At 34.0% G+C, this 12292-nt stretch overlaps 1 protein-coding gene across 5 annotated transcripts in view; it reads left to right on the top strand.

Annotated features, from left to right (window-relative positions):
* Window positions 1–217: 217 nt before the first annotated feature.
* Window positions 218–12292, top strand: part of Su(var)2-10 (E3 SUMO-protein ligase Su(var)2-10) — a 54071-nt gene continuing 41996 nt past the window's right edge. Inside the window, exons 1-3 of one of the 5 annotated variants that reach the window (XM_071589456.1) lie at window positions 218–436; window positions 7380–7546; window positions 11750–11957. In XM_071589456.1, coding sequence (XP_071445557.1) covers window positions 401–436; window positions 7380–7546; window positions 11750–11957 — 411 coding nt within the window. In that variant the 5' untranslated portion in view covers window positions 218–400. Of the gene's footprint in view, window positions 437–7379; window positions 7547–11701; window positions 11958–12292 lie in introns of all 5 variants that reach the window. The other 4 variants (XM_071589447.1, XM_071589439.1, XM_071589474.1 and 1 more) reach the window with 4 other exon arrangements.

Raw genomic sequence — 12292 nt, 5'->3', positions numbered from 1 at the left:
ATGTATCCCTTGTGTAAGTAAGACGCTGAGCCATGACAATCACGTAAAAACAATTAGCTGCGGTGAAGATTACCTGCTATTACTGCAATAGCATAAGAAATTCGTTTTGCTGGTTCGCAATGACCGAAATATGTAGGACAAAATTGTCATACTCCATCCGCTCTTCTCGACTACACGACAACTTGACGTTGAATTTTTCATAATTGTAACGGTTTGTTTGTAGGTGCAGGGTTGAAGGGAATTGTGTTCATGAAATGGTACTTGAAAACTTTTCTTCCTACTTGTTTTGTGTTCTTACTCTTTCATTTTCGTTGTATTTGATGAGTTAAAGTTTCTTTGTGATTGGTGGCGGTGGGAAGTGCGATCGTCTGAGTTTAATGTGTAAAGCAAGTCGGAACAAATGGCTCGAAATATGGCGGACAATGAAGAGCTAAAAGTGAGTAAAAGTTAAAAGAAGAATAGTATATGAGAATGCATTTCCCTTATAGCACACGAAATGCAATAGCTTTACTTAATATTTTTGTAAAATTTCATCCTTGTTTTCACTATTAGTGAGACTATGAAGTTGTCAATCCAAGACATGTTATTTGTATGTACGTATTATGTAGTACACCAGTGTAAGTACAAAGCTCAGTTCTTACGACGGGAGAAAAGCTTCAAATTGATGGTACCTTTGGCCGGAAATGTTATTATATGTAGGTGTTGTTTACTTAGCGTGCATTTTATTCAGCTCTCCGGTAAACCCGCCAGTGTATTTTAGCGCAGCAAAGTGTGATATTTAACTGGTGGTTATTGTGTCGATATTTGTCCTTAATAATTGCTATGGATGTGCTTTGGTTAATCAAAATTCATCTGCATTGGGTATATGCGGTCCATCTCAATTTTTTCAAGTTAGGAAGACGTTGAAGATTTGTGTTCTTAATGCAACAAAGTGTGTTAGTCGTGTAGCCGCAATTCAATCGAGTAAAAATATGATCAGTAAATTTAGCATTATCTCTTCAACCATAGTCATGACTTGGTTCCGCCTTTACGATGGCCGGCTTGAATCGCTGTATTAGATGTGCATAAAGTTGAAGTAAGGTGCAATAATTTACAATGTCTCTGGAACCTACCTTACCAGTTGTTATTCAAATTGATTAATGACCGACTAAATAATATATTAATTTACCATTTGGCAGCGTTAGGGTAAGTAGATATGAATATAGGACATCCTAATGGGGATATTGCATGGTTAATAAACATTTTACGTTACGTAAAGTATTCATTCCAGACAATATTCTAAGAGCTATCAAAAGAAGTAGAACACAAGGGCTATGTACTTGATTCATCTCGAAGTATCTAGTATGATCCACAGATGGTAGGTAATCGCATGCTCAAGTTAGTGCTCATGATCTTATTTATTCCAAAATTTGAGAATATGGATATGTGAATAAGCTAGTAAATAAATACGAGTGGTTCGAAGTATTTGAAGTATGCAGAAAATAATGCTGTTTAGTTGTGAGGTTCCTTTGAAGGGTAAAAAATGTTTTCAATTGGCCTAGCTGGTAGATTTTTAATAATACTTTAAAACGTGGATTATTCAATGAAGGTACTCCATCCACACATTTAGGCTCTAAATCTTAACTTTTCGATGGTTCTGGGTTAAATATAACGCTGGATTTTCTTTCATCCTCAATGTCCTAATGACATTCAATAGTAATTTGCCATAAACTTATATTCACAACTTCCAATCATTCCTATCTTCCATTGTTGTATCTGCAATAATTTACAACCTGTCCTGAATGGTGAAAAGGATATCAGTTCTCCGGAGTTTGCTCATCTTCTGGGTACCATCATTGCCTTATAATTATCTATCTCAATAATGTCATTTGCTACACTCAAAAATTTATATATGTACTATTGCCTGGGACATCATTGATTGCAAGAATATTTTATTAAGAACAGGACATACCTATGGCATAGGATTATGAATAACTTCGTAGTTAAATTATTCATCTCTGAATTAAATCAGTCGGAGATAGTCCCAACTATTGATACTATTGTAGACTCTGAAGTAACCTGGGTAATAGTGGCCAGTTGAAGGTCAGGCTTGGCCTCATTTTTGTGATGAAAGATTTCATCCTTTGTGGGCTTGAAACCACCCTCTGGACAAGGGTTTTCGGTCATCTCTTAAATCAATGCTTGAGGAATTATTGGCATGAGTCTTGCGTAGAGAAGGGAACCTTATATCCTCATGCTGATTCCTTGCAATTTGAGTTTGAGAAGAACCTTTTGTAATGTGTGTGCAAAATGTTATGTTATCATAAGATTTCATATCATGATGTTATCAATTTTAGGTATAGCATATTTTATTTATTCTGTAGTACATAGGTTTTGTTGACCTTTAGTATCATCAGGGCCACTGAATCGTGGCTTGTGTTGAGAAATTCATTTGGAATGACCCCGTAATATTTATGTATATAATTGATTTCATCATGAAGCAGTTCCATAGAGTTGCACCAGTCAGTAGTTGTCAATTTATATAGCTTAGCAACTTAATATGATAGGATTCATTTTTATTGGGAATACTTCAAGAAGCAGAATGGTGATTCATCTAAGTATTGTTTGGAGATGTGAAGTTGATGAATGGATGTTTTGACCAAAAAAGGTTCTTTGTCCAAAACCAGTTTATTTTAGCTATTTTTCAACTTACTTTTCATTAATTCTATGGTTATGAGGAGTCTTAACACATTGGCAAGCAGATAAGTGGGTAACACAATAATTTGCTATTAAATATGAATTCTCTGAGAAACTTCATTAAATTTTTGTGGTATTTATAAAGGGTAGCATTCTGTTGTAATTCAAGGGTTCTATTTAAATATGGTATGTAAATAAACACTAAATAAAGATGATATCTTCTGATTCTTGGCTGATGAATATTTGTTAGTGTATGTTGTGGCTTACAATCCACCTTGTTAGTGAGCAAAAATTTAAATGTTTCAGTTTAGGAATGTAAGAAATTTTTATTTGTAAAATTAAGATCCATAAATCTGAAATTTATGAAAGTATTTTTTGTTCTGAAATAGTGTGTAAATTTCGCATGCTGTTGAGCATAGTGCCAGGTGAGCTCAAGCCTTTCATATCAACCGAACGTTTCGGTTGATAACTGTGGTGCGTTTGATGGTCATTGAGTATTGATGTCATTCCTTAGTCACTGAGCACCTAAGTGACTCTTGTTTATTTTCATGTGCTTCATTCTATTTTTTATACTTTTCTGACCTTGTAATGATAGTAGCATTTCTATGTATTTGCTTAAGTTTAACAGATGTAGGTAGTTTTTTCATTTTCAATTAACATATTGCAGGCATAAAATTGTTAGAGGAACAACGCATAGTGACTTAGTAGCAATAGCATGAGTTCGTTCAGTTAAGTTTGCATGTAGCATAGTTAATTTTTCATATTGTGAAAAACTTAAAAAAGATGCGATTTTAAAGAGATATTTTGGCTATTTTTAAATGTATTAATGCTAGTGTCTGTATGTAAGTAATGAATTTTTTCATTAATTTATGTAGTACTAACTGTTTTATTGATTTTTATTATTTGAATTAAAATAAAACACTGAAGAAAATTCTTTTGAAAATCATTCTTCAATATTGTTAAATGTCTTTCAAAGTGATGACTAATGCCATTGATTTCAACAGTAGCAACACATGACCCAGAAATGTTTTTTTAAATGCTTAGTTTTATAAAGAAAAATCCTGTAAATCAATATAAAAAATGAAATGGTATTTATAATTTGAAATGAAAATAATATTCAGAATGATACCTGGTGACCTCTGAAATAGGCTTGTGTTTTTTTTACCCTTGTGACGCTGTTGAAGTTTACAGATTTGCATATGTAAATGAGTTTAAAACTATAAATACATCTTTTGGATGGGAGAGAAATTATTTTACATGTATTTTGCTATTTATTTCATTTTTCTATTTTGCTATTAAGCTATGTTGGCCTGCAATTTGTATTTCAAACTAATTTTTATCAACCCTGGGAATGTTATAATAGACAAAGGGAGACATGGAGTGAGGTAGGGGAGCACAGTATGGGGAAAAGGAATGGTGGTTTTAAAAACCATGATAAACAGAGGTACCTCTGGAAAATGCTGAGAGATGTAAGAAGGTATCAGGTTATGTTCATAGGTAGACAGAATCAGGAACTGCATCATTTGACAGTTCCCTTGGAACAGATGCGGATTATTAGTGGCACCCATTGAGAAAATGGAATGTAGAAGTTATTATACTTGACAATATTATGAGTGGGGACAAGATGCTTGGTACAATAGACAATAAGAAAAAGCTCAAAAAATCTATTACCAAGGCAGAAATAACTATAAAGATAGGGTAAACAAACTCATAGGGCAAAAAAATTACAAGCAAGGACTTGGGAAAACATGGAAGTGTTTGTGAGTTCATTCATAGAATTTATTATGAATTAATTGGGAAGGCACCACTGTTTTACTTCTTATCGTGATATGGGGCCAAGGGGAAGCAGGACTGTAGGGCCATAAATATGTATACATATGTGGCAAGGTTAGAACTCATGATTGTCAGAAAAAAGTTAAAGAAGTGGGCTAGTGGTACTTAGGGGAAAATAAATTTGGTCTTAGAAAGAGTAGCAGTAAGCATGATACCATTGCAGTATTGAGATCTTTGATAGAAAGGAATGTAGAATATAATCCAGATGTGCTTGCATCTTAGTTTGGGAAGGCATCAACAAAATAATTGGGTGTAATTAATTACATTGAATTAGATTGGAGTGGAAGGATAGAAGGCTTCACATGAACCTGTATATTTCTCAGAACTGCATTAGTGTGGGTAGTAGATGGAGTATTGGAATAGACAGTAATAGGCAATGAGTAAGACAGGGCTGGATATTATCACCTGTTCTTTCCAGTATATGTGAAGAAGAAGTGATAAGGGAAGGGCTGATGGTATGGATAAAAGAAATTGGAACTTATGAAGGAAAATGATCAGGCTTTAAGTCAATCAGCCAAGGGACTGCTGTCACAGCTGAGTGTATTACAGGACCAATTAATTAGGTATGGAATGAAAATTAATCATAAGAAAATGAAGGTAATGAGGTTCATAAGAAAGGAAGTCAAAATAAATCATTAAATTTAGAGGGGATGAACTACAGTAGGTAGAATGGCTCACCCACCCATGGAGTGTTTAAGACAAAGGTTAAGGACACAATAAAGAGTTTAATTGGGCAAAGGATCTTTTATAGGGAACAGAGATTTGATGACTGGAACCTTGATTTAAAATTTAAGGAAAGGTATAGTGAAAATTACATGCAAAGCATAATACTATATGACTTGGAAACTTGATGTTTTATGCAAGAGATAAATGTAAATTAGAGACTTTTGAGATGTGGGTGTGGAGAAGAAATGAACAATTAAATGGACAGAAAGGTAATTAAATGAATTTCATGGCATGATAGTTGACAAGGAGAAGGTGCTTTGGAGTCATTCCAAGGAGGAGGAAAAGTGGAATTGTGAAATATTGAGTGGCAATGGAATGTTGTAGACTGTGGTTTGGGGAGAATGAATTAGTGAGGTAGATGAGGAAGTTATGGGCATTTTGGACCCAACCAAGGGAATGCAACAATTTCAGCATTGTTGCATTGAAATGCATATTAGCGGATGACTCTGTTAAAGGTTACTGTTGTGGCATCTCCCGCAGTTTCTTGGAACCAATTAAGGGAGGTAGCAAGGATGTATCAGGAGTTAGAATGTTTTATATTAGAGGAAAATGCTTGCTATTGTGTTAGGTGAGGTTTAGAAGTGTTAAATTGGTTAGTCTCTGTCCATCAGAAGCATTCTTATGGTGTTAGACTTGGTACCATTGATGATAATACTCATCAAGCCAAAGCAAAGCATTCATGCCTGCTATTGTATTCAAACCATTCTGTTTTAGTCAAAGCATTTTTTGTTTATAAATAATCAGCTTAAATATCATGTTGTAAACTGCTCTGGAGCATAAAAGAAGATAGGATTTGACTCAGTATCTTAAGAGTCTGCATAATACCATGTTTCTTTAATTATGGTTAGTTAAGAAATAGGGCATACACACATGCATGGTATATGCCTTATGGAAACCATTTTTGTCAACCTCATGACTATCTTGGTTTTTAAATGTCATGCACAAATGGTCCTACATTACTTGAAATGCTCAAGCATTCATATCATATTATGAAGGAATGAAGAGCGCTTGAAAAAAATGTGCCCTCGGCATGGATCAGCAGGATCTTTTAAGGCAGTTCAGAGGCTGAGTAATGGAAGAACTAATTTTTTTATGATCAGGGGTGTTTGGGAACATTTTATGATTTCTAGAAGTTTTGAAAAAATCAAGGAAAGCATTTTTTTTATAATTGAGAATATGTTATGCAAACTTGGAATTTCAGATGAGAATGATGCCTATTTTAATTGTGTGACCAAGTTATGCATGGTTTGAGGCAATGTGTACAGTCAGTGACTAAAGCCTTGAATATGGTGGGATAAACTTGAGTGTTACAAGTGGCAGGCACAACTTTGACAAATGATCCACTAAAAATATAGAATCAAATTCCTTAAGTCCTCTGAAGGAAAATAAGGAACAGATAGTGTATTTGTAGGTTAAATCAGGGATGAGATTCTAGAAAATGAGTGGCAACCCTGATGCTATACAATTTTTTATGCATTGACAGTCTTCTTGCATATTATGGCTAATTTTCTGCTTTGCTTTTGACATTTTTCCTGTTTCACCCAGCAAGCTAGTGATGTGGCCCATGTTAATTTACATATTATTTTATTTGCCTAGGCATGTAACATTATTTCGTATTAAATATTATCTTAAAATGGGCATTATTTGTTGGTAGAGGGAATTTATTTCAACTGAATTGAATCCACTAATTACATGTAGGCTGCCAAAATTCGTGACAACCTGGGAACGCAGAACATACCCATTTATGAATTTGTAGAAATGAAGTCTGAAAAGGTGAACACACTTTCGAGGGCATTAAAGATTTAATGGCATATATTTTTAGCAGGTTCTGCATGTGTAAAACAGAATATTTTTTACTTGTAAAAGTAGTAAACATAGGAAAGGGTTGAACCTCAAGACATAGGCCCTTCATCTCTCCCGTAGACTTTGTGGGTAAATGGTGATGATTTGGAACTACATGGGAATAGTCAAGATTTTGTTTCCTGCATGATTGTCCACAGTGTTCTTTATAGAGGTTTGCCCATGGTGGCATTGTTTTTGTCCATGGTGAGGTCAGAGTCATGCTCCTGACAATGAGTTAAGGGATTGTGCTCAAACTGTTGACTGTAGTGAATGAAATCATAACTTTGTGATTTCTGTTTTAGAATATGGTGCTGAGTTTTAGAGTCTCCGAACTTCAGATGTTATTAGGTTTTGCTGGAAGAAACAAAACTGGAAGAAAGACAGAATTACAAACCAGAGCATTGGATTTGCTGAAGTTACGCTCTACTCCTATTACCATGAAAATTAAGGAGCTTTATAAAACCATTCAGTAAGTAAATGAGGAGAGGAGGCTAAATCTTATCACATACATTGTTTCATGCTGTCAGATTGTTGGCACTTATGTATGTATATTTTTTATAACAAGACTGGGAATGTGCATGCATACGCTAATATGACTATGACATACATTCTGTATTATTAATCTTTTTTTATATGCTTTAAAATATTGTGGGACATGTACACCAGCTTGTTCTACCATAAAACTTTTTTAATTTACCACTTAGCTTAGAAGTACGTTCCCCTTTGTTAATTAGCATTTATTGCCTATTCTTCCTTGACTTATGATTACAATATAGCCCAAGTATATGCACTGAGCAGTGTATATAGTTTTCCATATCTCGGAGTAAATATTAAAAAGTAGTTTCACTTCTGTAGTATTATCTCTTAGAAGGTGTAGGGTGATAGCTGTGGCTTTTTATTTGGTGTTTAATTTGAACATTAAATTTTTAATGCATATTTAATTAAATAATCAAAATGGTAATGCTACTGTTAATATTTCACAAGCAAACATTATGCACAACTTCTCTAAGTCAGGCTTATTTTATGAATGTGAAATAGGTTACATTTTAAAAAAATACCACTCTGATGAAAGTAAGTGAGTTAAATACAATGTTGTAAATTCTTATACTTAATTGAATACATCAGCAAAGTAAAATACATATGCTGATGTAATAGTGTTAGTTGGTAGAGTAATTGTCTGTGGATTGGGGGGGGGGGGGTCTGCTTTTAAATGTAGCCAATGCCTCTGGATATTTCCATTTTGTCTAAGGCCAATTTTCTGGGCATTAGATTTTCCTGGGAAACTATAGGTGATACAGAAAAAGTAGACAACCTCGTACCCTGATGTGCTAAAAAAACATGCTAGAGGATCTAGTAATAAGATCTACAGTTAAAAACCTAATCAACCGTTGGATTGCCTCTACTTTGGTGGCTTTTAAAAATCCAGTCACTGAAGAGCATCTAACTACTTTGAAACAAAATGAAATTTAACATGGGTGGCACAATCAATCAGCATAAAAACTGAATAGTTGCATATAAGAAGACTAATGAAAGGAAAGCGATTTTCCTAGTTAATCCAACCTGTAACCCAAAAATATGACTACTTATTGTGGAACTAGCTTGATTGCCTGAGTGCTACTACAGTCAAAGAATCGAGAATAATAAATAGATAGGGAAGACAATACAGGTATAAAATGATGTAATATTCACTGTCAGGTAATAAGTATGCAATAATGTGTCAGATGTGACAGAAATACCTGCTAAGATTCTTTTCGGTTGAAATGATTTTATCTAATAATGGATTCATTCACATGAACTTAAAATTTTCAGAATTGAAGTATAATTTTAAAGAATCACAGGAAATAATTGGTTGAAATGCAGATGCTAAACAGTTTGCACTTTCCATGCTCACACATAAAATTAATATTGATTAAAAAATTGGTAATTTTCCTCAAAATAAGTTTTCTGTTTAGTGGGAAATTGCCAATTTTTTAATTAATCATGATGTTTCTCCATATCATACCTGAAACTTCTCTTTTTATAAAATTAGTAAGTAAAGGTAAGAAAATGAATTTGTGCATTCATGATTTAAATGTACCATTACATAATATACACATAAGAAATATCAATAAGTATTACCTCGAAGCACCAAACTAGTAGCCAGTAATCAGCATTGTTTTTGTAGCATTGGAACATGCTAAGATCACTTGTGATAAAAAAGAGGGCTGTAATTATTTTTAAACTATGTAAATTAAATGAGAGATTGTATTTGTGAAGTAACTAGTATGACATGAATTTTCTTAGAATGCCACTATTTTTTTCATAATTAGCCAGAAGAGGTAATTTAAATTTATCTTTGATTGTCAGGTTTTCACTATAGATTAGTTGCTGTCAACTGAGAAGATGAATCAGATGAAGAAAAATTATATTTTAGGATATCGTTGAAGTAAAAGTTGTTGATTACAGTGTGCATTTAGGGATTCATATTTATTGGACTTTATAAATATCCATTTAAATGATGGAAGCAAATTTCTTGTTTATTATCTTTCATTGTATCTTCATTTTGTATTATAGAATGTAAAAATTATTCTTTTGGGTTTTTATCTCTGGAGCTCATTTCTGAAATTGTTTGACTGGAACCCTGAAGTCTTATTTTTCTCTTTGTAACTATGTTAACTTTGAAACCTTATATATAACTCCCTCTTCAATTGGCCTTCATGTTTGTTGTTTCTTGGCTTTCCTTAAGGAACCTCCCTTATCATTTTCCTTTTTTTGTGTTTCCCACAAATTCTTAACATCTTGAGGTATGCTCAACTAATCTGGTTCTCCTTTTCAAAGTCAGACTGTATGCTGCCTCAATTCTTTCCTGGTCTCCTTTGCTAATGATTTAAATATCTGTCGACTCTCTTTTGTATAGTGCTACCTTTTTTGTAAAATGACTATTCTATAGAACCTCATACGATTGCTAAGCATTTGCTGATGAGGATGTTAAAGTGATGAAGTTCCACTTTAAGTTGTTGTGGAAACTGAGAAATTTAATTCCTGAACTTCAAACTGAATCTCTGGACTGCAACATTGTATTATTGGCAGCACGATGGAGAATTAATTCTGGCTTCCTTAACTCACATAGCCATGTTATGATGAGCCATACATTCTCATTATCTCTGTATTAACCATTCTGATATTAAGCTAATATTTTGAAATAACTGCTCTTTGTATGATTGTCATGTAATTAAATTAATCATTGGAGTCACAGTGTTGGCTAATGTGCATTGTTGTCTTCCACTTTGAATTGTTTTCAATTATTTAGATTTTGTTACCCATTCATTAATAAGTAGGCTTTTATTGCACTCTCAAATGTAGCTTCTTGTTGCTTAACTAGAGACAGGTTTCTTTCTTTGTGGAACATTTTCCTGTAACTGCATGAAATACCTGTGGTGGTTATTTAGAGGTATTTGTTGTCTGAAGTAAGTACAAGTTGTATGTAACTGTTTGCTAGAATTTGGAAAAAAGCTTTCCACTAATGACCCATAATTCATTCCTGTCAGGTATATTGTAATAGATTCTTTTCAAGTGTACTAATCTTCTTTTTTTATTAATAATAATCTTGTGAATCATCATGGTTAAATAACTCATGGTTATTTCGGGAAGTTTGTTTCTTAATGTTGAACTTTGAGATACGAATGAGAATATGTTCAATGCATTTAAAACATACTATCATACCCAGGTTTGTGAGTAATTCTGAATTTTTTATTTGTTGAGAGTCACAAGATTGATCGATGCATGTTATTTTGCTGTTCGTATTCATCATTGACTAGTGCATGTAATAGTGGTTTTTGTATTCATCAAACTGTTTGCATGAATTAAGTTTTTGTGCAGTGAGCAACTGTCATTTGAATCTTGTACAGGGTCTTTAAAATGTTTGTGAAAAAGTATGAAATTGGTAAGTAAGATGCCCACCAAAGAGTGTAATTGCAAAATGGATTTTAAGTGACTCCTAGTGAAAAGTCTGTACCTGACACTTTCTTTCAATGAGCAAATAAAGCATAGAATGCATGCAATTTTGTTGAAGTGTGAATGCATGAATTTGAAACATTGTGATGTCATTTAGAATTAGAGGCCATGTCGTGATGAAATGACTTAAGAGAGTATTTTGTTTCAAGGGATGCACTTCCATTCTAGTTTTTTGGGCACTTTCTTTTGGAGGTGGCATTAGGCTGATTAGAGCCATCATTGTTTCCTGTTTATTTTGGTAGTTAATTTGTACAAACTACCACCACCACACAGTATTTATAATTCTGAGGAAGTAAGTGAGCTACCCAGCATTTTGGTTCTTCTTTCTGAAAACACCAATTGAAATTGGCTTATCATTTATTTGAGTAAAAAATTTGGTTTTTGGTGCAAGCCATTTAAATCTTCATACATGAAGCCTCTCAATTGTATTTGGTGCAGAGTAATAATGCAGTCAAATATCATTTTGTTTGCCTATAGTTTTAAATTGGACCCATTTGAAGGTGCACAAATTTCAAATCACTTAACTCTGGTGCAATTCTAAGTTAACCTATATGCAGGCTCTTAGGTTAAAAATAGTTCCAGTCAGGGATGGAGGGAGAACCCTGACCGAGGCTATGTGATTTATTCACAGACATGGCATGGTAAGCCTGCACAGCCTTTCATCTTCATCATTCAGTAGGGAAATGACTATGCAGCAACAGCAGCAGGCGGCATCACAGCATGCGCAACAGGTTCCGTCTCTTGCGCATCACGGCCACCACTCAATGTCTCATCATTCCAATCCTGTTCATCACCACCACCAACAGCAGCAGCAGCAACAGCAGCAGCACCTTTCCAGAATCCCTTATCCCACCTATGGCACACAGCAAGTGGATCGAACCTTACAGGTGAGCGTGGCAAGTTTAAATCCTAAGTCAATTTTTGTTTCCACTGTTTAACACAATCACGTGTAGGAATGGAGTACAATTTATGATGTGGATTTCTATAGATGACGTGTTAAAATTTTGTTCTCTTTGAGCTGGCTAAATCACCATGTACACAAATATTCTAATCATCGACTAAAACATATTTTTAAAAACTTATGAAGTGCTTTTATGTAAAATACTCTAATGCAGTTGGTTATTATGGAGTCCAAGTGAATTCTCTGTGAAGTGAAATTGATTGCCATCTGGCTGACAGACTCTCAAAATGAGACAATTATACACTAGGGAGAATCAAAATA

This window comes from Hetaerina americana, unplaced genomic scaffold, assembly GCF_022747635.1.
Source record: "Hetaerina americana unplaced genomic scaffold, ioHetAmer1.1.p SCAF_1, whole genome shotgun sequence".
NCBI classification, from domain to species: domain Eukaryota; kingdom Metazoa; phylum Arthropoda; class Insecta; order Odonata; family Calopterygidae; genus Hetaerina; species Hetaerina americana.
This window is presented reverse-complemented; position numbering and strand designations above follow the sequence as displayed.